This window comes from Scyliorhinus torazame, chromosome 5, assembly GCF_047496885.1.
Source record: "Scyliorhinus torazame isolate Kashiwa2021f chromosome 5, sScyTor2.1, whole genome shotgun sequence".
Taxonomy (NCBI): Eukaryota; Metazoa; Chordata; class Chondrichthyes; order Carcharhiniformes; family Scyliorhinidae; genus Scyliorhinus; species Scyliorhinus torazame.
The window spans coordinates 103,708,754-103,735,633 of record NC_092711.1 but is presented as its reverse complement, the minus strand read 5'-3'; the positions used below and the strand labels follow the sequence as shown (position 1 = coordinate 103,735,633).

The 26,880-nt window shown below is 47.3% G+C and overlaps 2 protein-coding genes and 1 long non-coding RNA gene across 6 annotated transcripts; 1 reads left to right on the top strand and 2 right to left on the bottom strand.

The window, feature by feature from the left end:
* Positions 1 to 2,643: 2,643 nt before the first annotated feature.
* On the bottom strand, positions 2,644 to 4,863 carry LOC140419299 (uncharacterized). The gene is made up of 2 exons (XM_072503135.1): positions 4,784 to 4,863; positions 2,644 to 4,157 (listed from the first exon to the last, which is right to left on the bottom strand). Exon 2 carries the CDS (start codon positions 3,785 to 3,787, stop codon positions 2,813 to 2,815), a length of 975 nt encoding a protein of 324 aa, XP_072359236.1. The 5' UTR covers positions 3,788 to 4,157; positions 4,784 to 4,863; the 3' UTR covers positions 2,644 to 2,812.
* Positions 4,864 to 14,447: 9,584 nt separating this feature from the next.
* LOC140419298 (uncharacterized) lies at positions 14,448 to 23,883 on the bottom strand. Of its 3 annotated transcripts, none has more exons than XM_072503133.1 (4): positions 23,418 to 23,883; positions 19,557 to 19,663; positions 17,553 to 17,675; positions 14,448 to 15,832 (listed from the first exon to the last, which is right to left on the bottom strand). In XM_072503133.1, the coding sequence occupies exon 4, from the start codon at positions 15,710 to 15,712 to the stop codon at positions 14,669 to 14,671; it is 1,044 nt and encodes a 347-aa protein (XP_072359234.1). In that variant the 5' UTR covers positions 15,713 to 15,832; positions 17,553 to 17,675; positions 19,557 to 19,663; positions 23,418 to 23,883; the 3' UTR covers positions 14,448 to 14,668. The 3 variants fall into 3 exon arrangements, with proteins under 3 accessions (XP_072359234.1, XP_072359233.1, XP_072359235.1); XM_072503132.1 differs by having other exon boundaries at positions 17,560 to 17,675; XM_072503134.1 differs by lacking the exon at positions 19,557 to 19,663 and having other exon boundaries at positions 17,560 to 17,675.
* A 55-nt stretch (positions 23,884 to 23,938) lies between these two features.
* Positions 23,939 to 25,874, top strand: LOC140419294 (uncharacterized). 2 transcript variants are annotated; one of them, XR_011945680.1, is made up of 2 exons: positions 23,939 to 24,003; positions 24,303 to 25,874. It is a non-coding gene; the product is annotated as an uncharacterized lncRNA (long non-coding RNA). The 2 variants fall into 2 exon arrangements; XR_011945679.1 differs by having other exon boundaries at positions 23,943 to 24,140.
* Positions 25,875 to 26,880: the final 1,006 nt, after the last annotated feature.

Sequence of the window (26,880 nt, the reverse complement as noted above, 5' to 3'; positions counted from 1 at the left end):
GTCAAATCAAGGTAGGACTTTCACAGTGAATGGTAGGGCCTGAGGGAGTATCATGGAACAGAGGGATCTTGGAGTTCAGGTGCACGGTTCTCTAAAGGTGGAGTCACAGGTAGATAGGGCAGTGAAGAAGGCTTTTGGCCTTCATCAGTCAGGGCATTGAGTATAGAAGTTGGGAAGTTATGTTGCAGTTGTACAGGACGTTGGTGAGGTCGCACCTGGAGTATTGGGTTCAGTTTTGGTTGCTTTGCTGTAGGAAAGATGTTATTAAACTGGAGAAAGTGCAGAAGAAATTTACAAGGATGTTGCGAGGACTCAAGGGACTGAGTTACAGGGAGGGATTGGACAGGCCAGGACCTTTTTCTTTGAAGCGTAGGAGACTGAGGGGTGATCTCATAGAGGTGTATAAGATCATGAGAGGCATGGACAGGGTGAATGCACAGTCATTTTTTCAGGGTTGGGGAATCGAGAACTAGAGGGCATAGCTTTAAGTTAAGAGGGGAAAGAATTAATGGGAATCTGAGGAGCAACTTTTTAATAGGGTGGTACGTATGTGGAATCCGCTACCGGAGGAAGTGGTTGAGGCAGGGACATTGACAACATTGAAAAGGTGTATACATGGATCAGGAAGATTTAGAGGGATATGGGCCAAATGGGGTTAGCTTAGATGGGCTGGCATGGACCAGTTTGGGCCGAAGGTCCTGTCTCCATGCCGTAGATTCTGTGATACCCAGATTCCTCTGCAACTGAAGAGCTCTGCACTCTCTCACGATTTAGATAATGTGCTTCTCTTTTATTCTTCCTGTCAAAATGTCCTGTCCCACCAGTAGGTCAGACCAGAGTAGAGATAGCAGCACGGACGTATACAGTGTGAGAGATGGTCCTGGGTGTCCTCAACATTGATGCTGAGCCCCATGAAATCTCATGGTGTTGGGTCAAACATGGGCAAGGAAATCTCATGCCGATTACTGCCCTCCTTCAGCCACCGAATCAATACTCCTCCAGGTTGAACATTACTTGGAATAAGCACTGAGGAGGTGGGGGGGAGGGATGGGGTGGGCATTCAAGGTACTGTGGGTGGGGGAATGCCCATCACCAAGACTCGCTTGGTACCACCACTGAGCTGTCTGAGTCCTGGAGGAGCTCTCGCTGCTGGACTGGGCATGCGGCAGGTAGTGAGGGAACCAAGAAGGATAAACACACTCGACCTCATCCTCACCAACCTACTGGTCGCTGATTCATCTGTCCATGATTATATTGGGACCACTGCGCATCCTTGTCTATTTTCAGGTTAGCAAACTGTACCTAATGGAGTGTTGCAGGGATCAGTGCCGGGGCCTCAACTATTTCCAACCTATATCAATGATGTGAATGAAAGAACCAACTGTGTTTGTGCCAAACTTGTTGATACAGGGATAGGTAGGAAGGCAAGTTGTTTAAGGAGGATACAAAGAGTCTGAAAAGGGTCAGATATGTTCAAGTGAGTGGACATTAACTTTAGCAGATGGAGTAAATGTGGGAAAATGTGAGGATGCCCATTTGACAGCAATAGAAAAACCAGAACATTATTTAAATGGAGAGAGTGCAGAATGCTGCTGGACAGAGTGGACTGGGTGTCCTAAAATAATCCCAGAAAGGTAACAAGCAGGAACGGCAAGTAATTAGGAAGGCTTTTCTGTAAGGGGGCTGGAATATAAAATATAGCCTCCATTGTCCTGTCCATCACTGTGCTAAATGGGATAGATTCAGGACAGATCTAGATCAAAACTGGGCATTCATGAGGTGCTGTGAGCCACCAGCAGCACAATACTTAAACACAATCTGTAAGCTCATAGGCCAGCATATCCCTCACTCTACCATTACCATCAAGCCAAGGGACCAACTCTGGTTCAACATGGAGTGGGGAAGAACATGTCAGGAGCAGCACCAGGTTTCCCTGAAACAGATTCCAATCTGGTGACCCTATAACAGGAGACTATAAACGTGTTAAACAGCAGAAGCAGCATGCTCTTGGCAGGGTTAAGCGATCTCACACATAGCGGTTCAGATCAAAGCTGCAGTCCTGCTACATCTCCATGGTGGTGAATAATTAAACAAATCACAGGAGGAGGAGGCTCCACAAACATCACTGTCCTCAGTGATTGGGAGACAAGCACATCAGTACAAATTGAAACAAACTGAACTAATTTCAGTGCTGCCTCCACATGGCTGGTCGACTGCAGTCTTTTCCCAGAGATTTGATATGATTCTAGGTGGTCCGCAGTGCAGAAGTTTGTAAGGATCCTTTTTTTGGATGTCCTTGTATCATTTGTACTGACCACCTTCATGTGACTCCTCCCAGTGTGAGTGCGTTCATGTTCAATGAGATTCTGTGATCGTTTAAACAGCTTCCCACAGTGAGAACAACTTAACTGCCCCTCAGTGCGAACAACCTGGTGCTTGACCAGATCCCCAGTACAAATGACTGGGTTTTGTGTTTAGTGATCCTGGGTTTGTTACCAATACTTCCCCTGGATGCCAAAGCTATGACAGACACACGGGAAGTGATGGGGAGCTGGGACACGGTTGTGAGAGTAACTGAAGGTGCAAGAACTGAAATAATCTCAAGTTAGAAAGGAGGAAAGGTCACAAAAATGCAGCAGCCAGTAACAGGACACCAATTAATCTCTTCTTATCCTGGTGAAATGAAGGTTTCAAAAGTGTGTCTGAAACAATATTAATTCACTTGACATATATTCAGAAGATTAAACTCCAGCCCAGTTATAGGGATTATTAACATCAGCAAAAACAAACTCCAAGTCTGAATGAACATGGTTCAGTGCTGGATGTGATTAACAGCAGCAATAACAGCAGAATCCAAACCCTGCAGACATTTATCAACCTGTTGCTGTGTCAGATGAGCTGTGCGAGTAAATCCCTTCTCACACTCAGAGAAGGTGAACGGTCTCTCCCCGGTGTGCGTGTGCTGATGTGTCAGCAGGTGGGATGAGCGGGTGAAACCCTTCCCACAGTCAGAGCAGGTGAACGGCCTCTCCCCAGTGTGAACTCGCTGATGTCTCAGCAGAACACTTGTGGTTTTAAAGCTCTTCTCACATTCAGAACATTTGAAAGGTTTCTTATCCGAGTGAACAAGTTGGTGTGATCGGAGGCTGGTTAAATAAATGAATCCCTTTCCACATAAGGAGCAGGTGAATGACCTCTCCCCAGTGTGAACTCGCTGGTGTTTCTGGAGGCCAGATAACTGAGTAAATCCCTTCCCACACACTGTACATCTGAACGGCCTCTCCTCGTTGTGAACCCGCTGGTGTATCAGCAGATCACTTGTGGTTTTATAACTCTTCTCGCATTCAGTACATTTGAAAGGTCTGTTATCACTGTGAACCAGTCTGTGAGTAGCGAGGTGGGATGATCGTGTGAATCCTTTCCCACACACAGAGCAGGTGAATGGTCTCTCCCCAGTGTGAGTGCGTTCGTGTTCAATGAGATTCTGTGATCGTTTGAATAGCTTCCCACAGTGAGAGCAACTGAACTGTCTCTCAGTGCGAACAACCTGGTGCTTGACCAGGTCCTCGGAGCTTTTAGAGTTCTTATCACAGTCTGACTGGTTAAACAGCCTCTCATCAATGTGAACTTGCTGATGTGTCAGCAGGTGGGATGACTGAATGAATCCCTTACCACACACAGAGCAGGTGAATGGCCTCTCTCCAGTGTGACTGCGTCGATGCATTTCCAGCAGGGATGGGTAATTGAATCCCTTCCCACAATCCCCACATTTCCACGGTTTCTCCATTGTGTACGAGTCCTGGTGTCTCTCCAGACTGGATGATCAATTGAAGCCTCGTCCACACACAGAACACGTGTACAGTTTCTCCCCGTTATGAATGATGTGCTGTTTTTTCAGGTTGTGTAACTGGTTAAAGTCTTTCCACATTCAGTTCACTGGAACACTCTCACTCGGGTGTGTGTTGTGTGGGTCTCGGTGCTTTTCCAGTCACACTGATGTTTGAAATTTTTTCCCACTGACAGAACCAACAAACATTTCTCCTTCCACATTAAAGGACCGATGATATTCAGGTCCTGATGAATTAAGTGACTCTGTCAGATCTTGATGTGATATTTGGTCTGAGTTTCCCATCTGCAAATCAACGTCCTCTTCTACCCTGTAAAAGACATTGACAGTGTCAGTGTTACCATTAGTACAGGATAGAAATTCAGAACAAACAATTCCAGTTTCTATGGGTTTTTCTCTTGTTTCCCCAAACTTGTGGTCCAATCAAACCTCCTTCTCAACTACACCAGAATGTTGTTTCCAGTGTCTATGGGACATTCTGCACCCTGAGGTGGCCGCCAGTGTGGAAGGTCTCAAGTGTTCCGGTAGACACCGCACGCTCCCTCTCCAGGACAACCCGGGGATTGACAAGACCACAGAAGAGGGGCCGACAGCCGGAGTTACCCCCTGCCGATCTACAGGCTGCTGCTTTAACCAGGCCCAAGAGCAGATCCTCTGACTTACCCAGCCCCCTCCACACTGGGCAGTGATTGGGAGCGTGGGGGTGTAGTGCAAACCAAATGGCGAAGCAGTTCCTTCAGGTAACGAGACGGAGACTGCAACCTCTCACTGAATATAAATATATGGCCCAAAGACTCCTCTGGGCGGCGAATATCCGGTGCAGCCCGAGAGCGGGGCATGGATTTTAAAACGTGTTGTCCCGGTCTGGGGGAAATAAAGACCCGGAGCTGGAATCGCGGGACTTGCAGAGTCTGATTCCGGATTTGAGGCCCTCACCAGGTGTTTAGAAACCCTCCCTCTCCAGATCCGGCTCCATCGTTCCGTCAGAGTTTCCGCATCCTTCCCGCTGCAGAGTCGACAAATGAGCGACTCTCCTCATCCCATTACTCGCTCTGCGCATGCTCCCATACTGGTCACTACTGCACCTGCGCAGCATATTCCTCTGATGTGAATGGGGGAACATTCACTCCCGCGGGAATGCTGGGTAAATACAGCCCCATCGAAAATCCTAATTAGTGACTCGTGATCTTTTTTGCTGTGATGTGGATATTGGGGGGCAATGTGCACAGACCCTTCATTATCCATCAGAAAGATGGAGTAGGAATTGGTGGAGAATTTCAAATGCCCTAAAGTTTTCCAACACGACAGCAGAATCCAATAGCTCCAGTCAAATGTAAACTCAAAATGTGGGGTGGCTGAGTGAAGTACTTCGGTGGCACAGCATCAGAGACTCAAGTTCAATTCCAGCCTTGGGAGTTTGTTTACACTTTCTCCCCATGTCTGCGTGCGTTTCCTCTAGGTGCTCTGGTTTGCTCCCACAATCCAAATATGTGCAGGTTAAGTGGATCGGCTATGCTAAATTGCCACTTAGTGTCCACAGATGTGGGGTGGCACAGTGCGCTAGAGACACGAGTTCAACTCCACCTTATCATATCATATCATAGAAGTTACAGTGCAGAAGGCCATTCGGCCCATTGAGTCTGCACCGGCCCTTGGAAAGAACATCTACTTAAGCTCATGCCTCCACCCTATTCCTGTAACCCCACCTAACTGTTTTTGATTCTGCAGTTATTGCTGCTGTTAATCACATCCATGCCGGACCCATGTTCATTCCAATATTTATTTCTGATGTAAATCAGCCCTATTTGGATGCAGTTTGTGCCCTATAGCATTATAGCATCTAATTTATGTATGAATAGACCATCATGTCTGAAAAGCTTGTTTTAAATTTAAATCACTCCGAAACTGTATTACCTGAAGATGAGCAATAAACAAACCACAGTCCAATCCTGCTGCTCTATATTGACAGGAGAAAGTCTGTTCGGTAACTTGAGGATGAGGCTGCATCCAGGATTTTGACCCAGCGACAGTGAAGGAACATTAATATATTTCCAAGTCAGGAGTATCTTGGAGGGGAACCTCCAGGTGATGGTGCGTCAATGTATCTGCTGCTCTTGTCTTTCTGGATGGCAGAGGTTATGAGTTTGGAAGGTGCTGCCTAAATGAACCTGGGTGAGTTATCGTGCATCTTGTAGCTGGTACACAATGCTGCTACTGTTCGCCAGTGTAGCGAGATTGAATGTTTGTGGATGGGGTGCCAATCAAATGGGCTTGTTTTTTCTGGATGTTGTCAAGCTTCTTGAATGTTGTTGGAGCTGCACTCATCCAGGCAAGTGCGGAATATTCCATCATGCTCCTGACCTGGGTCTTGCAGGTGGTGGACTGGCTTTGCTGAGCCAGGGGTTGAGTTGCGTGCCACAGGATTGCTGGCCTCCGACCTGCTCTGGTAGCCACAATATTTATATGGCTAGTCCAGTTCATTTTCTGGTCAGTGCTGACCCCCAGGATGTTGATTGTGGGAGGTTCAGCGATGGTAATGCCATTGAATGTTAAGGGTCAATCATTAGATCCTCTCTTGTTAGAGACGGTCATTGCCTGGCACTTGTGTGGTGTGAAAGTAACTTGCCACTTGTCAGCTCAAGCCTGGCTATTGCCCAGGTCTTGCTGTATTTGGACATGGATTGTGTTATAATCCCAATGGAGGTCCCGGGACAGGACCATACAATTTCCCATTACCTCCCCAGAATAGGAACTGCCCCTTTAAGGGAGCAGGGTTTCCTCTTAACAGGGAGAGCCCAATCTCACATAAAACCCTCGTCTGGGGGCAATCAGGGAAGGAGATTCTTGAAAATGAAAAATGAATGAAAATGAAAATTGCTTATTGTCACAAGTCAGCTTCAAAATGAAGTTACTGTGAAAAGCCCCTAGTCGCCACATTCCGGCGCCTGTTCGGGGAGGCTGTTACGGGAATCGAACCGTGCTGCTGGCCTGCCTTGGTCTGCTTTCAAAGCCAGCTATTTAGCCCTGTGTTGCGGAGTTGAGGAGTTTGGATTTGTATCATAATAAACCTTATTCATTACTTTCTACCTATCATCGCTGTGTCCTGCTGTCCGCGAATTCAACAGACTGCGTCAGTGTCTGAGGAGCCGTGAATGGTGCTGAACATTGTTTAGTCACCTGCAAACATCCCCAATTCTTTTTAAAAAAAATAATTTAGAGTACCCAATTAATTTTTTCCAATTAATGGGCCATTTTTTGTGGCCAAACCACCTAGCCTGCACATCTTTTGGGTTGCGGGGGTGAAACCCACAGAAAATTTGGGGAGAATGTGCAAACTCCACACAAACAGTGACCCAGGGCCGGGATCGAACTTGGGACCTTGGCACCGTGAGAAGCAGTGTTAACATCCCCAATTCTGACGTTATGAGGGAAGGCAGGTCATTGATAAAGATGTTGGGCCTAGGACTCTGCCATGAGAAACTCCTGCAGTGATGTCCTGGAACTGAGATAATTGACATTCAACAAACACAACCAACTTCCTTTGTGCAAGTTATGACCAGCGGAGTTTCCCCCGATTCCCATTGACACCAGTTTTGCTCGGATTCCCTGATGCAATACTTGGTTAAATGCTGGCTTGGTTTAAATAACAGTCACTCTCAGATTACCTTTGGAGTTCAGCTCTTTTGACCATGTTTGAACCAAGGCTGTAATGAGATCAGGAGCTAAGTGACCCTGCCAGAACCCAAACTGGCATCAATGATAATCTAATAATAATCATTATTAGTGTCACAATTAGGCTTACATTAACACTGCAATGAAGTTATTTCGAAAAGCCCCTAGTCGCCACACTCCGGCACCTGTTCGGGTACACTGCGGGAGAATTCAGAATGTCCAATTCACCTACCAAGCACATCTTTCGGGACTTGTGGGAGGAAACCGGAGACTCAATGTGCAGACTCAGCACAGACATGACCCAAGAGCAGGTTATTGCTGAGCAAGTGCCACTTGATAGCACTGTTGATGGCCCCTCCATCACCTTACTGATGATTGAGAGAAGTCTGATGAGGCAGTATTGGGCTGTGTTTGATTTGTCCTGCTCTTTGTGTACAGGACATACCTGGGTAATTTTCCACACTGCTGGGTAATCAGTAATTTACAAAGATTCCCGATAGCTTCCTTGCATTTGCACTCCATGTCTACATTAATAAACTGAGGACCCCATTAGCTTTTTTTTGTAAACATCTTGATCAACAGCTTACTCACCCAATTGTCGACATTTACCACCCTTCACCCCCACCACCGCTGGGATATTTGATTCTACACGGTTTAAAATTGCACCATTGACGGAGAGGTTTAGAGAGGGAATTTCACAGTTTCCGGCCTTGGCCCTACACTGATGGTGGAATAATTTAAATGGGGAATTTTAATTATTGTTGAGCTAGCACATAATACCCTACCAGTCATTGTATTCTAACTTTTTTTGTTGTTGTTGTTTGTGAGCAGAGTGCAGATATCTCAGAGGGTTGTAAAACTGGAGATTACAGAGATAGGGAGGGATAAGGCCCTGAAGGGACTTGCAAACAAGGTAGAGGATGTGAATTTTAAAATCAAGACTGTCCTACATAAGGAGCCAGTGTAGGTCAGTGAGCACAGGGGTGATGGGTGAACAGGACTACTTGGTGTGAGAAAGCCCACAGTCAGCAGAGTTTGGGATGATCTCATGTTTCAGTGCTGGGTGAATGTGGACAGGAATGTATTGGATTCACCAAGTCTAAAGATAACAGGGGCATGGATGAGGGTTTCAGCAGCAGATGAGCTGGGATGGAGGGGGAGACAGGTGAGATTATGGAGATTGAAATATCTGGTATTAGTGATGGGGTCGATATGGGGTCAGAAACTCATCTTGGGGTCAAATAGGACCCGGAGATTGTGCAGAGTGCAGTTCAGCCTCAGACAGCTCCCAGGAAGAGGGATGGACTCAGGAGTTAGGGAACGGAATTTCTAATGGTGACTGAAGACAATGGCTTTGGTCTTCCCAAATTTTTAATAGGCGGAAATTTCTGCTCATCCAGCACTGGATGTGGGATAAGCAGTTTGATAATTTAGTAACAGTGGGGGAATGGAGAGGGATAGTGGTGAGGTAGAGCTGAGTGTCGTCAGTATCCATGTGAAAACTAACACGGTGCTTTGGGATGATGTCACCTAGTGGCCGTGTGTAGGTGGGAAATAGGAGGGGCTGAGGACAGATCCTTGGGGACACCGAGTACAAGGACTTTGGAAAGGAAAGGGAGATTGGAGATGGAGCGGTAGGTTGCCAAGATGATGGGGTCAAGGGTTTTGTTTTTAGGTTGGATAATGAGTGAATTTTTAAAAAAATAAATGTTTTTTATTGGGTTTTTGAATAAAGTATATTTACCGTTATGTACACAAAATAGAATACACACATATATATATATACATAGAGGAGAAGGGAACACGCACAAAAAACAAAACAAACAGCAACAAAAAAAAAGTTAGAATAAAATGACTGGTAGGGTATTATGTGCTAGCTCAACAACAGCAGCTCTGTACAATTGGCAGTATTGTTTTTAGCACATAAGTAGGCATCTGTTTGGGGAGGGGGGGTGAAACTGGGTGGGAACATAGACATTTGGGCGCCGGGGAAACAAATACAGAACAATTACAGAGAGCAATACGCGAATGGATCTGGTTTTGGTGCTGTAGCTTGCTTCTCCCGGACGGTTTTCGCTGCCGTCGTCATCTTGCGATCACCTCCGCTTCAGCCGTTCGTCCTGTCTTTCGCACGGATTTTCCTTGTTCTCTGCTCCTGTAGATGCCAAGTTTGTTCTTGTTTACGTGCCCTACTTCCGGCTATCATTCCCTTGCCTCCTCCCACCTCACTGGTTCCCCTCTATTGTTCCCTGTCTCCTCCCTCTTCCACCTCCTCCCCTTCTCCTGTGATTAGCCTTTCTTTCCTCTTAGGTTTAGCTGCTATCCCCCCCACCACGGTCTATCCCTCTCTCCCCCCGCCTCAGGTACTTTCCGCCCGGCTCGGGTACTTTCCCCTGATTCTTGGCGACCAGTCTATTCTTCTGCTTGTTTGTTGCCACTAACAGGTCTCGGAACAATTGGGTGAATGGTTCCCACGTTCTGTGGAAGCCGTCGTCTGACCCTCGGATGGCGAATTTGATTTTCTCCATTTGCAGAGATTCTGAGAGGTCGGACAGCCAGTCTGCAGCTTTGGGTGGTGCTGCTGACCGCCAGCTGAACAGGATTCTATGGCGGGCGATCAGGGAGGCAAAGGCAAGGGCGTCCGCCCTCCTCCCCGGAAATAGATCTGGCTGGTCTGATACTCCCACGACTGCCACATTCGGGCATGGATCCACCCTCATCCCCATCACTTTGGACATTGCCTCGAAGAAGGGGGTCCAGTACATGGAACATAGAACAGTATAGCACAGAACAGGCCCTTCGGCCCTCAATGTTGTGCCATGCTTTGTCCGAAACCAAGATCAAGCTATCCCACTCCCTGTCATTCTGGTGTGCTCCATGTGCCTATCCAATAGCCGCTTGAAAATTCCTAAAGTGTCCGACACCACTATCACAGCAGGCAGTCCATTCCACACCCTAACCACTCTCTGAGTAAAGAACCTACCTCAGACATCCCTCCTATATCTCCCACCCTGATTCTTATCGTTATGCCTCCTTGTATCAGCTGCATCCACCCGAGGAAATAATCTCTGAACGTCCACTCTATCTATCCCCCTCATCATCTTATAAACCTCTATTAAGTCGCCTCTCATTCTCCTTCGCTCCAATGAGAAAAGCCCTAGCTCCCTCAACCTTTCCTCATAAGACCTACCCTCCAATCCAGGCAGCACTCAGGTAAATCTCCTTTGCACCTTTCCAATGCTTCCACATATGTCCCATAATGAGGTGACCAGAACTGCACACAATACTCCAAATATGGTCTCACCAGGGTCCTGTACTGTTGCAGCATAACCCCACGGCTCTTAAACTCCAGCCTCCTGTTAATAAACGCTAACACACTATAGGCCTTCTTCACTGCTCTATCCACTTGAGTGGCAACCTTCAAATTGATTTGATTTATTGTCACATATACCGAAGTACAGTGAAAAGTATTTTTCTGCGGCAGAGGGAACGTACACAGTACGTACAGTAGTAGACAAAAGAATAATCAACAGAGAACATTGACAAATAGTACAACAACAAACAGTGATTGGTTACAGTGCGGAACAAGGGGCCAAACAAAGCAAATACATGAGCCAGAGCAGCATAGGGTGTCATTACAGGGAGTTCTTACAGGGAGTGGATCAGTCCGAGGGGCAGTCGTTGAGGAGTCTTGTAGCTGTGGGGAAGAAGCTGTTCCTAAGTCTGGATGTGCGAGTCTTCAGACTTCTGTACCTTCTGCCTGAAGGAAGGGTCTGGAAGAAGGCAATGTCTGGGTGGGAGGGGTCTCTGGTAATGCTGTCTGCCTTCCTGAGGCAGCGGGAGGTGTATACAGGATGAATCTGGGAGTGGCAAGCTTGTGTGATGCGTTGGGCTGAGTTCATCACACTGTAGTTTCTTGCGATCTTGGACCAATCTGTGATGCAGCCGGATAGGATGCTCTCTATCGCACATCTGTAGAAGTTTGTGAGAGTTGATGCAGACATGCCAAATTTCTTTAGCCTCCGTAGGAAGTAGAGACGTCGTTGGGCTTTCTTGACTGTTGCATCAACGTTAGTGGACCAGGACAGACTGTTGGTGATGGTGACCCCAGGAACTTAAAGCTATCGACCATCTCCACTTCAGAGCCATTGATGCAGACGGGAGTGCGTGTCTTGCTATGCTTCCTGAAGTCGATGATCAGTTCTTGGTCTTTCCAACATTTAGAGGGAGATTGTTTTCGGTACACCATGCAACCAACTGATTTATCTCCCTCCTGTAGTCTGATTCATCGTTGTTTGAGATACGGCCCACCACAGTCGTATCATCCGCAAACTTATAGATTGAGTTTGATTTAAATATTGCCACACAGTCATGTGTGTATAGGGAGTACAGTAGAGGACTGAGTACACATCCTTGTGGGGCCCCAGTGTTGAGGACTATTGTGGAGGAGGTGCTGTTGCCTATCCTGACAGATTGCGGTCTGTTGGTGAGGAAGTCGAGGATCCAGCTGCACAGGGAGGGGTCAAGTCCAAGATTGCGGAGTTTGGTTATCAGTCTTGTTGGGATAATGGTGTTGAAGGCGGAGCTGTAGTCAATGAACAGCAGTCTTACATAGGTTTCCTTGTTGTCGAGGTGTTTGAGTGTTGATTGCAGAGTCAGTGAGATTGCGGTGATAGGCAAACTGCATTGGATCGAGACCGTCTGGGCTGCTGGCAGTGATCCATCTCATGACCAGCCGCTCAAAGCATTCCATGATGACAGACGTTAGTCGTTGAGGCAGGCTACCTTGTTCTTTTTTAGTACTGGTATTATGGTGGTCTTCTTGAAGGAGGTAGTACCCCGCAAGTCTGGGGCAAGACCAGAACATGTGGGTGTGGTTGGCCAGGCCTCCTTGGCACCATTCCCACCTATCCTCCACCTCCAGGAAGACCCTACTCATACGAGTTCTTAAGTGGACTCTATGTACCACTTTTAGTTGCGTCAGGCTGAGCCTTGCGCACGTGGAGGTGAAGTTGACCCCATGCAGTGCTTTGCTCCAGAGTCCCCACCCTATCTCGATCCCCAGGTCCTCCTCCCATTTCCTTCTTGTTGCGTCCAATACGGTGTCGGCCCTTTCTATCAATCGGGCATACATGTCGCTACAGTTGCCTTTATCTAGGATGCTTGCGTCCAGTAACTCTTCCAGTAATGTCTGTCGTGGCGGTTGTGGATACGTCCTTGTCTCCTTTCGTAGGAAGTTTTTGAGTTGCAGGTACCTTAGCTCGCTCCCCCTGGCTAGCTGGAATTTCTCTGTCAGTTCGTCCATTGTTGCAATCCTGCCGTCCGTGTATAGGTCCCTGACTGTCAGTGTCCCTCCGTCCTGTCCCCACTTTTTAAAGGTAGCGTCAGTCAGCGCTGGTGCAAACCTATGGTTGTTGCAGATGGGAGCTTTGTCCGACATTTTGCTCAGGCCAAATTGTGGCCGTAGTTGGTTTCAGGACTGGATGGTGGCTATCACCACCGGGCTGCTGTTGTGTTTTTTGGGTGGGTTTGGGAGTGCCGCCGTGGCGAGGGCCCAGAGGGAGGTCCCCTTGCAGGAGGCCTCTTCCGCGCGCACCCACTCTGCTTCTGGCTCCTTGATTCATCCGCTTATCCCTTCAGCGTTGTCGGCCAGTGGTAGAATTGTATGTTTGGGAGGGGTAGCCCCCCCCCCCCCACACACCCCTGGATTTTGTTTTTTTAGGACCTTCTTTGGGATCCTAGCATTCGCCCCCCAACTCCCCCCCCCCCCATATGAACACCATGATTAGTTTGTCTAGTGCTTTGAAAAAGGCCTTAGGGATGTAGATCGGGATGGATCTAAATAGGAAGACGTATCTGGGCAGCAAGTTCCCGCCTGAATGTTTAAAATCAGCTCAGAAAGGACAATCTCACCTCATCGAATTATCAAATTTACAGTGCAGAAGGAGGCCATTTGGCCCATCAGGTCTGCACCGGCCCTCGGAAAGAGCATCCTACTTAAGCCCACACCTCCACCCTATCCCCGTAACCCAGTAACCCCACCTAGCTTTTTTGGACACCAATGGCAATTTAGCATGGCCAGTCCACCTAACCTGCACATCTTTGGACTGTGGGAGGAAACCAGAGCACCCGGAGGAAACACACGCAGACACGGGGAGAACTTACAGACTCCGCACAGACAGTGACCAAGCCGGGAATCGAACCCTGGTCCCTGGTGCTGTGAATCAACAGTGCTAACCACTGTGCTACCGTGCCGCCCTTGCATCCAAGCTCCCGGATTGTCTGTCTTCTCTCCAGGTAAGATTCTGTTTGTTTCTTGTATTTCACTGTGACAGGGCAGAGACCTGATTGAAGGGATTCCAACATGGGAGTTCTGGGAAAGATGGGCAAAGATTTGGGAGGCGACAACATGATCGAATAGTTTGGAGTGGAGAGGGATGGGGCAGTAATTTGTTAGGATGGCAGGGTCAAGGACCTGTTTTATTGAGGGGGTGATGATGGCAGATTTGAAGGACAGAGGGACAGTACCTGAAGAGAGAGAAATGTTGACAATATCCATGGACATAGGGGAGTTGGCTGATCAGTAGCTGAGTGGGAATAGGCTCGATGGAGCAGGAGCTGGATTTCATGGACAAGATGAGCTCTGAGAGGGCATGAGGGAAGATGGGAGAGAAACTAGAGAAAGATGTGGGTTCAGGGCTCGGGAAAGGATGACATTTAGAGACAGTTTGGTCTGGTGGGCTCGTGGAAGGGAGGGAAGCAGCAGAGGCGGCTGATCGGATTTACTCAATCTCAGTCACAAAGAAGATCCACAAGCTCCTCACACTTCTTGTTGAGGTGAGGACGGAAGAGACAGGGGAGAGCGAGAGTACTTCAAAAGGAACTAATTTGTGTCAGAGATATTTTAAAAATTTCAGCACACTGCGTATTTCACACAAATCTAATTTATTTGACTGTTAGCCAGAATATTAGCCCCTGTAAATAGGCTGGAGTTTGTTATCAGCAGAAAGAGACCCAAATGAACATGTTTCAGTCCTGAATGTGAGGAACAGCAAAATCCAATCACTGTGGTTACTTGTGGCCTCGTTGGTGTCTCAGGAGGTGGGATGAAGTGGTGAATCCTTTCCCACACTCGGAGCAGGCGAACGGTCACTCGTCAGTGTGAACACGTTGATGGCGCATCAGATCTCCAGACCTTTTATAGCACTTTCTGCAATCTGAACATTGAAAAGGTCTCTCATCAGTGTGAACTCGTTGGTGTCTCAGCAGGTGGGATGAAGTGGTGAATCCCTTCCCACACTCGGAGCAGGCGAATGGTCTCTCCCCGGTGTGAACTCGCTGGTGCTTCCGCAGTGCGGATGACTCAGTGAATCCCTTCCCACAGTTGGAGCAGGTGAATGGCCTCTCCCCAGTGTGAATTCGCTGGTGACTCAGCAGGTGGGATGACTTAGTGAATCCCTTCCCACATTTGGAGCAGGTGAATGGTCTCTCCCCAGTGTGAACTCGCTGGTGTGTGGACAGATTAGATGACTCAGTGAACCCCTTCCCACACTCGGAGCAGGTGAACGGTCTCTCCCCAGTGTGAATTCGCTGATGTACAGTGAGGTAAGATGATTGCCTGAACCCAGTCCCGCAGTGAGAGCACCTGAACGGTTTCTCATCAGTGTGAACACGTTGATGGCTCATCAGTTCCCCAGAACCTTTGAAGCACTTCCCGCAGTCTGGACATTGAAACGGTCTCTCCCCAGTGTGAACTAGCTGGTGTCTCAGGAGTAGGGATGACTGAGTGAATCCTTTCCCACACTCTGAGCAGGTGAATGGCCTCTCCCCAGTGTGAATTCGCTGATGTGCAGTGAGGTGAGATGACTTTTTGATCTCAGTCCCACAGTAAGAGCACCTAAATGGTCTCTCCCCAGTGTGAATTCGCTGGTGGCTAAGCAGGTCGGATGACTGAGTGAATCCCTTCCCACACTTGGAGCAGGTGAATGGTCTCTCCCCAGTGTGACTGCGTCGATGAGCTTCCAGCTGGGATGGGGAAGTGAATCCTTTCCCACAGTCCGCACATTTCCACGGTTTCTCCTCAGTGTGATTGCATTTGTGGCTTGTGAGGCCTGATGATAGAGCGAATCCTCGTCCACACACACAAATCATGTACGGTTTCTCCCCACTGTGAACGATGCTTTTTCCTTCCATGTTGAATGATATTCCGATGATATTCAGGATGTGATAAATAGAGATCTCTGTCAGATCCTGATGTGATGCTTGGTTTGAGTTTCCGAACTTTGAAACCTCCCCTTCGAACACCCTGTGAAACTGATTTAAAAACAGAAAATAGGGAGTGAGAGAGAACCCACAAGACCACAAGGCAGGTTGTGAAATTGAGCTGACTAAATCTGCTCACTTGTGGGGTCGGCACTGGGAAAAAGTGACCATGAAAACTGTTGGATTGTCATAAAAACCCAATTGGCCTCTTTTGGAGGAGAGAGAAAGAGGCGAAGAGGGATTTTGTATATCCAGAAGACATATTAAGAGAGTAGTTGGCAAAGCATATTCGACCTTGAGCTTCATAAATAGAAATATTGACACTGACACTATGCTTTTGGTGGCACGGTGATTAGCACTGCTACCTCACAGCGCCAGGGACCCGGGTTCAATTCCGGCCTTGGTGACTGTGTGTGTGGAGTTTGCACTTTCTCCCCGTGTCTGCGTGGGTTTCCACCTGGTGCTCAGGTTTCCTCCAATACAAAGAAGGGAAAGTTAGGTGGAATTGGTCTTGATAAATTGCCCGGTAGTGTCCAGGGATGTGCAGGTTAGGTGGGGCTATGGGGTTACAAGGAGAGGGTCGGGGGGGGGGGGCGGCCTAGGCAGGGTGTCCTTTCAGAGAATCGGTGCAGACTCGATGGGCCAAATGGCCTCCTTCTGCTCTGTAGGAATTCTATGGTTCTAATTCTATTCTATGAATCTTTATAAAGCTCTGGTCACCACTCTTCAGGAAGGATGTGAAGGTTCTTGAGAAGGTGCAGAGGTGATTTACCAGAATGGTTCCAGCAAAGGAGGTTGAGGGAAGATTTGATTCAGGGACACAAGATTACGCCAGGTTTCCATTGGGTGGACAAAGAAACTCTGTTTCCATTCACTGATCGTACAAGCACTAGGGAGACAGATTTAAAGTTTTGGGTAAAACCTGGATTGAACTATAAAAGATCCTGAGGGTACTTGACAGGGTGGATGTGGAGAGAATGTTTCCTCTTGTGGGAGAAGCGAGAATGAGAGCAAAATAAGGAGTCGCCCATTTAAGATGGAGATGATGATTTTTTATTCTCTTGAGGGTTGTAAGATTTTGGAACTCACGTCCTTAAAAGGCAGTGGAAGCAGAGACCTTGAATATTTTTAAGGCAGAGCTGGATAGATTCTTGATGAGCAAGGAGGTGAAAGGTCATCAGGGGTAGGCAGGAATGTGGAGTTGAGGTTCGAATGAGATCAGCCGCAATCTTATTGAATGCTGAGCAGGCTCGAGGGGCCGAGTGGCCTGTTCCGAGTTTGTATGTAAAAGTTACAGGAGATATGAGGTGACATGAGATATGTTTTCACACAGCGAGCGGCAATGACCTGAAACTTGCTGCCTATGAGGGAGTTTGAAAATAGATCCATGAATCATTTGATTTCCAAAGGAAATTGGATAGACACCTGAGGGAAATAAACCTGCGAAGATACAGGGAGCAGGAGAATGGGACTGACTGGATTGCTCCAGAGAGCTGGCATGGATTCACTGGGCCGAATGCCATTCTCTGTACCATCATGTCTCTGACTCTTTTGTGTAATCTAGTTTTGTAATTTAACCCCGGGGGGGACAGATATCGTTCAGGTAAATCTGTGCTACACTCCCTCCGAGGCCATTCTATCCTTCCTCAGGTTTGTTGCCCAGAACTGAACACAGTTCTCCAGGTTTGGTCTAACCAGGGTTTGTGAATCTCGGGGCTTTTCCAGTCACACTGAGACCTGAAATCTTCCCTCACAGACAGAACAGTCAAACCTTTTACCTTCCACACCCAGATGCTGTTGATATTCAGGTTCTGATGAATCGAGTGACTCTGTCAGATCGCGATGTGACGTTTGGTTTGCGTTTCCCGTCTGTTAAACCTCCACTTCCAGTATCCTGTAAATTTACAGAAATCTCACTGTTGGTTTGGGATAGAAATTCACAACATTCTCTCCTCATCAACTTTGATTAAATGTATTCCTGGAGCTTTGGTCACATGACCTGCCGCCATCCTCCAGCCATTAATCGGTCAACACATCCATCCTTGTGACACACTGCCTTCCTCGGCCAATTGGGAAGCAAAAGGATTTGCTACCTTACAGGACAGTGATTGTCAGCCAAATAACCTTTACCCCATCTTCAATATTTTTATATCCACTGAAGAGAAATGTTCAAAGAAAATTACATTAAAATCTTCTTTACTGTCGTAATGATTTCCCAGACACGATTCTCACCAAGACAGAAGGTTAAATTTGAATTCATTTAAAGTCTATTGAAGACCCTGAAACAATTGTTGGTTGTTGCAAAGACCCACCTGATTCACTCATGTCCTTCAGTGAAGGAAATCTTCTATCCTTACCTGGTCTGGCCTACATGTGACTCCAGATCCACAGTCAGCTGGTTGACTCTCTGAGATGCTCTCTGAGATACACTCAGTTCAAGGGCAATTAGGGATGGGCAGTGAATGCTGGCCCAGCCAGCGACACCCACATCCCGTGAATGAATAGAAAAGAAAATCTGCCGTCCTTGCCTGGTCTGGCCGACACGATTCCAAACCACAGTAATGTGGTTGACTCTTTAAATGCCCTCCGAGATGGCCGAGCAAGCCACTCTGTATAAGGGATATTAGGGATGGGCAATAAACGTTGGCCCAGCCAGTGACTCCCACAAATCAATAAAATAAAATCCTGGAGACTCCAGTCAGTCAATCCGGGAGAGTTGGCATCCGGTCCAGGCTCGCAGCGCATGCCCCCTGCGGCTCCTTGTCCTCTGTAAAGATGGCGGCCGGTAACCCGGGCCTGTCACCGCTCAGCTCTCACTCTGTTCGGTGCTGTTTAAGTCGGGACCGTTAACATTTTCCTCGGGAGTTGAAGCCTCCACGGGGTATTTATGAACCCTCCCGGCTCACCCCGCAGCTTCTATCGCTCCCAGGCCACCCACGGCTCCAATCCTGGAAGTCGCTCGATTGTTTCTTTCCCGCTCCTTGCAACGTCAGTGTCAACCTGAACTGTGCATGCGCCGGTCACAGCCCGAACGCCGCATGCTCCAGTCACAGCCGGACTCTGTGCATGTGCGAGAAGCTTCTGTCATGTGGATAGAGCACATTCTCAGCTGCAACGCATATTGGGTAATAAACCCACTATTGAAATGGATATGTTTGATTTAAATTATGCTTTGCGAACTGATTACGATTAGTAACATTGGGCCAAGGCAACACCCACATCCCAAGAACAAATAAAGGAAAGTTGGCAGTTAGAAAGGCAAATGCAATGTTCGCATTCATTTCAAGAGAGCTACAATACAAGATGAATGGGGATGAGAAACATATCAGCCATGATCGAATGGCAGAGCAACCTCGAAGGCTCGATGGGCTGAATGGCCTAATTCTGCTTCTCTATCTTTTTTTTTAAATGAGGGGATCTCATCGAAACATTTGTAAAAAAATTGTTGGAATCCATCCCAGACCTGGATATAGATCAATTGATTCTTGGAGGAGACTTCAATTGTGTTCTGGATCCTAAATGGACTGGTCCAAGCTGATTCAACCACAACAAAAACATGAGAAAGGAATGAAACCAGACGGACCACCCGGCATCGACCCAGGCACCAGAAACGACAACGGCAAACCCAACAAAAGATTTTTCAAAACTGTTCCCATCAGTAGATTGTAAAAGGATTACGGGACACAGATTTAAGATTGTGACCAAGATCTACAGGGGAGATAGTAGGTAGACATTTTATACAGTGAGCGATAATGATATGGAATTCAATGCTTACCCACAAAGGTCGATGATCTCCAGTTCCTGGTAACTCGAACAGTGGTGTTAGAATTTGATGTGAGGATTGGTTGTGAGTTTTCTGTCTGTGAATCCCTTTCTAATCCCCTGTGAAAGAAGTTTACAAAGGCACCACTGTCAGTCCAGAAATTAAATTCAGGAAAGATAAACATTTCGCCTGGCTTGAATTTGCTGAGTGTAAATCCTCCCCGACTAATCATCTGTAAAAGGAGTTTCCAAAATTAATCACCGTAAGGCCAGGATAGAAATTCACAACATTCTTCCCTTCTGCTTATGGATCCAGGATGACCCCTCATGCCCCCGCTGCACACTGACCCTCTTGTCATCAGCAGTCCCCTGATTTGAGGGTGACGTCTACTCAGGGTTGTGAATTTCTTCCCTGGGTCTTCATGTGGCTGAACAGAGTCACTGAGCTTTGGACACATGGGGCAGGATGTCCAATAAGACAGTGAAATCCGGAGAGCAGGATTGGCTTCCTTTCCTTTCCATCTCTGCCACCGCTTTGCATCATCAATAAGACATTGGGACTCAAAGACTAATCCAGTTTGATGGACAAGTTGTCTCATTCTGAATAATGGGGAACAAGCTCCTCCCACTCATTGAAACATCGCCCCCCGACAAAGATGACAAAACGCGCATGCGCCCTGATGCACATCCAATAAAAATGGCGGCCGTTAACCCGAGCCGAACATGAGGAGCTCATAGATTTCATAGAATTTACAGTACAGAAGGAGGCCATTTGGCCCATCGAGTCTGCACCGGCTCTTGGAAAGAGCACCCTACCAGAACCCCACATCTCCACCCTATCCCCATAACCCAGTAACCCCACCCAACACTAAGGGCAATTTTATATGCTAAGGGGCAATTTCGCATGGCCAATCCACCTAACCTGCACATCTTTGGACTGTGGGAGGAAACCGGAGTACCCAGAGGAAACCCACACAGCCCATAACAGCCTCCCCGAACAGGCGCCGGAATGTGGCGACTAGGGGCTTTTCACAGTAACTTCATTTGAAGCATACTTGTGACAATAAGCGATTTTCATTTCATTTGATTTTTCATTTCACACAGACACAGGGAGAACGTGCAGACTCCACACAGACAGTGATCCAAGCCGGGAATCGAACCTGGGACCCTGGAGCTGTGAAGCAATTGTGCTAATCACTGTGCTACCGTGCTGCAGCCCCGCTCGGTACAAACTGGGTCCTGTAAAGTTTTCCGAGGTTTGCGGCTTACAAGAGCTTTACACAACATTTCCGGCCACCCCCGTGATCTCTCGCTTCCTCCATATTGTTTATTGCCTCTTACCAATTTTGGATCCGAAGAATCACCTGAGGAAGGAGCAGTGCTCCGAAAGCTAGTGTTTGAAACAAACCTGTTACTTTAACCTGGTGTTGTAAGACGTCTTACCGGTATCTGAAGAAGACGCCCTTATGCTTCGCACTTACCCATACTGCGCATGCTTCAATCACAGCGGACCCCATCCCTCATTGACTCCAATTGGTTGGAGGACCAGTGGCCCTCACTCGGTCCTCCAGACCCGCCCCGCTTCTTCCTACTGGTCAGGAGCTGCCGACAATCACCCGGGCATTGTGACGGTTATAGATGGTGAGAGCGGCCACAGGCTCAGTCTGACTCGCTGATTGCCCAATAATAACAGTGAGAGTCTCAGTGAGACAATCAGACAATAATAGTGGAGATGGGGCCCAGAGGAGAAACAGCAAAGGATTCACTCACTTTGAGAGTAACAAACACAGTGTCTGTTCCCATAATAAGAGTCAGGCTGCAGTGTGTGAGTGAACACATCATTGGACCCAATGTAGAATCATAGAATCCCCTCAGTGCAGAAGGAGGCCATTCGGCCCATCGAATCTGCAGCAACCCTCTGAAAGAGCATCCTACCTTGATGGATTCCCCACCCAATCCCCGCAATCCCTCCCAGTGACAATTTAACACAGCCAATCCATCAAACCTGCACATCTGTGGACTGTGGGAGGGAACCAGAGCATCCGGAGGAAATCTACGCAGACACAGGAAGAATGTACAAACTCCACACAGACAGTGACCCAAGGTCAGAATTAATCATAGAATCTACAGTGCAGAAGCAGACCATTCGGTACATCGAGTCTGCACCGGCGTTACCTGATCTGGCCAACTCACTGAAATGTGGTTAATTCTGAATTGCCTAGCAAGCCACTCAGTTTAAGGGCAATTAGGAATGGGCAACCAAGCTGGTTTGCCCGTGACACTCACATCCCATAAAGAATAGAGAAAATCAAAGGGCTGTTTCCAGTGCCGGTTTCAAAGGAATCAGTACTGGGCCCTTCACTCCTGGTTTACATCATTGATTTCAAAGTAAATGTAGGAACATGAGGAAGAAGTTTACCTGTGACACAAAAATAATTGAACACTTGATAGTGAGGAAAAAGCTGGAGGGAAAACAAGGCAAAGGATTACATGATAAATGGCAGGACAAGACTAGTTAGGCCAGAGCTAGATTCCTGTAGAGGAAGATTGCACCAGAGAGAGTACAGAGGGGATTTAAGAACATCAGCCAGAAATTGACAATGTTTGCTCAGAGGAAAGTTTGGGTAAACTGGGGCTGTTTTCTTTGGAACAGAAAAGACTGAGGGGAGACCAAAATGAAATTTTGAAAAGCAGCCTGGCTGGCTGAGTCGGTAGAGCATGGGAGTCTTAATCCCAGGGCCGTGGGTTAGACCCACGTTGGGCGCTTCAGCTTCTTTAATCTGAGAACATTGAGCTGAACTGTTTTATGGGTGGCACGGTAGCACAGTGGTTAGCACTGTTGCTTCACAGCACCAGGGTCCCAGTGTTCAAATCCCACTTGGGACACTGTACAGAAAATGCATGTTCTCCCAGTGTCTGTATGGGTTTCCTCCCACATGTCCCGAAAGACGTGCTTGTTAGGCGAATTGGACATTCCAAATTCTCCCTCTGTGTACCCGAATAGGTGCCGGAGTGTGGCTACTAGGGTATTTTCACAGTAACTTCATTGCAGTGTTAATGTAAGCCTACTTCTGACAATAATAAAGATTATTCTAAATATATAAAATTCTGGGGATCATGGTGGCACAGTGCTTGTGTGCTTGCGTGCTGGGGACCCGGGTTCGATTCTGGCCCCAGGTCACTGTCTGTAAGGAGTTTGCACATTCTCCCATTGTCTGCGTGGGTTTCACTCCCACAACCCAAATATGTGCCGGGTAGGTCGATTGGCCAAATTAAATTGCCCCTTAATTAGAAAAATATATAAATTAATATTTTTTTTAAAGTCTGAGGGATCTAAATAGATTGGATAGGAAGGTCCAATTCCCTTTGGTTGAGGGATACTTATAAAAGGGGGCAGAGTTTTAAGGAAGGACTAGGAGGTTCAGAGGGTGGTGAGGATCTGTGACATGCTGCCTGAAATGATGGCAGAAACCCTCATAACATTTAAAAAGTAATTAGATAGACATCTGAATTGATGTAACTTAAAAAGCTACAGGCCACAATCTGGAAATTGGGTTTAGGCTGAATACCTACTTTGTAGCCACGATGAGCTGAATGAAATGCAACAGGAACAACAAACTTTAATAAAATCCGGGATAGTAACTCTCACTACTAACAAGGTCAGCAGTTTGCCCAGTTTAGCTGCCAAGTATGCTAATGTGGTAATTTTAAAATGTACCTGCATACATAAGAGTACAACAGCAAATTATTTAACTTCTCCAATGTGATCGGTGTAATTAGTCTCAAATTTAACCTGGAATGGTCATTTAAATTTTCCCAGTCACTCTGATATCTGAAATCCTTATCCACGGACAGAACAGACAAACCATTTTACCTCCCAATGATATTCAGGTCCTGTTGAATCGAGTAACTCTGTCAGATGATGATGTGATGTTTGGATTGAAGTTCCCGTTAGTAAATCCGCCTCTTTCTAAAGGAATTTCACTCTCAGTCCAGGAGAGAAATTCACAAGATTCTCCCTTCCTGCTTCCGTGTCCTGGACGGCCGCGCATGCGCCCTGCTGCACCTGAGAACGACGCGGCCGCGCAGGCGCCCTTCGGCATATCGCCCCCGAATCAGATGACAGGGACCGATCAGAGAGAAAAACACCGATGCGGCCGCCCCATTCCGTACAGACACCTGATCTGTATCAAAAGTGCCGGAACCAATTTATCAGCCTGAGGAACGTGATGGAATAATGGCGGATAAGGCTACCCGGAATGCCCGGCGCGTATGAATGTTGTCTTCGTCACAGGAGCCAGAACGCGCAGGCGTCAGAATGTCCCGTCCCCGGAAGTCGCTCCCCCATCCCTCCCCCTGTGTGGAGCATGCGCGGTGCTGCTCCGGGCTGAGCGCAGCCGCGGTGAGAGTGAGTGCGGTTCCCAGAGGCTGAATGAGAGCCGCCGCGAGCGGGGACAATGGTGAGAACCCAAACCCCCCAATAAGACCCATTGGTTTTATTGTCAGTCTGCAGACAGGAGCTGGAGAACTGAACCCAGGCAGAGGAGAGGGAGGGAGAAAACTGGGAGTGGAGGAAAGAAATGGTGCAGATGGTGAGGTGGGTTTGGATTTCAGCCCAGGGAGGAGGGAGAGTGTGTGGGACGGGGATTTACAGCTTTGGGGAAACAAGAGAGGAAAAAATGTTCCAGAGAAACTAGAATTGTCTGTTCAGAATTTCTATCCTGGACTGAGTGATGACTTTTGTAAACTCCTTTTACAGGATATTGGAAGTGGAGGATTGGCCGACAGAAAAATCAAACCAAACATCACATCGAAATCTGACTGTCACTTGATTCATCAGGAGCTGAATATAATCAGTCTTTGAATTTGGAAGGAGAAATATTTGTCTGTTCAGTTTCAGCGGTGCGACTGCAAAAGCACCGAGATATACATCCCATCTCCGAGTGAGAGTGTTCCAGTGAACTGACTGTGGAGAGAGCTTTAACCAGTTACACAGGCTCAAAAAATGTATCACGTCATTCACTGCAGGGAGAAATTAAACGGCTGTTTGTGTGTGGACAAAGCTCCAACCGGGAGAGACATAAAAACCCCTCACCATGGAGAAACTGTGGAAATGTGCGGACTGTGGGAAGGGATTCAGTTACCCATCACAACTGGAAGTTCATCGTCGCAGTCACACTGGGGAGAGACCGTTCACCTGCTCCATTTGTGGGAACGGATTCACCCATTCATACAACCTTCTGACACACCAGCGAGTTCACACTGAGGAGAGGCCATTCACCTGCCCTGTGTGTGGGAAGGGATTCACTCGGTCATCCCACATTGTGACTCACCAACTTGTTCACACTGATGAAAGACCGTTTACATGTCCTGACGGTGAGAAGAGTTTTAAATGTAAAAAGGATCTGCTGACACATCAACATATTCACACTGGGGAGAGACCGTTATCCTGCTCCCTGTGTGGGAAAGGATTCATTCAGTCATCCCACCTGCAGACACATCAACTTGTTCACTCTGATCACAAACTTTTTAACTGCCCTGACAGTGAGAAGAGCTTTAAAAACAAAAAGGATTCACTAACACACCAATATGTTCACACTGGGGACTGACCGTTCACCTGCTCTATGTGAGGGAAAGGATTCAGCCGTCCAAGTGCCCCACTGAACTACCAGAGAATTCACACTGGGAGAGGCCATTCACTTGCTCTGACTGTGGGAAAGGATTCATTAATTCATCCAACCTTCTGATACACCAGCAACTTCATACAGGGAATAGACTGTTCACCTGCTCTGAATGTGGGAAGGGATTCACACGTTCATACAACATTCTGACATATCAGCAGGTTCACAGTGAGGAGAGGCTGTTCACTTGCTCAGTGTGTGGGAAGGGATTCACTCGTTCATCCAACCTATTGAATCACCAGCGAGTTCATACTGGGGAGAGGCCGTTCACCTGCCCTGTGTGTGGGAAGGGATTCAGTCAGTTATCCAACCTGCTGACACACCAGTGAGTTCACAGTGGAGAGAGGCCGTTTACGTGCTCCATATGTGGGAAGGAATTTTCTCATTTATCTTATCTTCTGAAACATCATCGAGTTCACACTGGGGAGAGGCTGTTCACCTGTAACGTCTGTGGAAAGGGGGTTTACTCACTCATCCCACCTGCTAACACACCAGTGAGTTCACAAGCGACTACAAGGTTTGGATTCTACCCTTATTGATGCTGTTAATTATGTCCAGGACTGAATCAGGTTCACTCTTGACAGTCTTAATCTGCTGATGAGGTTTAATATTCTGAATAAATGTGAAATAAATAAGCTTGGTTTGAAACATTGAAGATTTTTGTCTTTCCCACATGAGTGTTTAACAGCACCTGGCTGGAGCTCAGAAAGGACAATCTGGAGGAGGATCACACGGCAGGAACAGAACTTCAGCCTGGACACAGTCCTTCAGGGTCACACTGAGAGGGACAAAAGACACTTGGGTCTTTCTCATCTCTCTTCACTGTCAGCAAAGTCCCCATGTGGGTTAATCCTGAGGTGTGAGAGAAATGTGTCCCAGCTGTTCTCTTCCATGGTTCAGAGCTCCTAGACACGGAACAGAAGCACCTTTACAACTGTGTTTAGAGTCAGGAAGAACGATGGTGAATGCTGGAAACGTGCTGTAAAATCAGAGATTGGTGTAAAACTGTGATGTTCCTGATTGAATGTAAAGCAGCTGGTTTAAGTTTCCAGACTGAAAATGTGTTTGTGTGACAGTCACAATGAATTAATTGAATAGAAACCTACTTAAAATAGTTTGTTGAAGTCGGCATTAAAATAACAGCTGGAGGAGCTCACAGGAGCCTGGTAACTGCCGGGACAATTAGACAACAGTTTGATTGCCCAGCTAAAGAATTCCACAGATTCTCTACCCTCTGAGAGAAGATATGTCTCCTCATCTCTGTCCTAAATTTGAGATCCCTTACTTTGAGATTATGCCCTCTGGTCCTAGACTCTCCCACAAGAGGAAACAAGATAATTTTTCAGGTTGTGTAACTGGTTAAAGCTCTTTCCACAGTCAGTTCACTGGAACACTCTCACTCAGGTGTGTGTGTGTCTCGGGGCGTTTCCAGTCACAGTGATGTTTGAAATCACTTCCCACAGCCAGAACAGACAAGCACATTGACAGTTTGTGATATTTAGATCCTAATGAATTGAGTGACTGTCAAGAAAGATCTTGAGTAGTATTTGGTTCGAGTTGCCCAGCTGCCAATCCTCCCGTCCTAATGTCCAAAAAAGAAGTTTACAAAAATGATCACTGTAAGAATGGGATAGAAATTCACAACAGATCATTCTA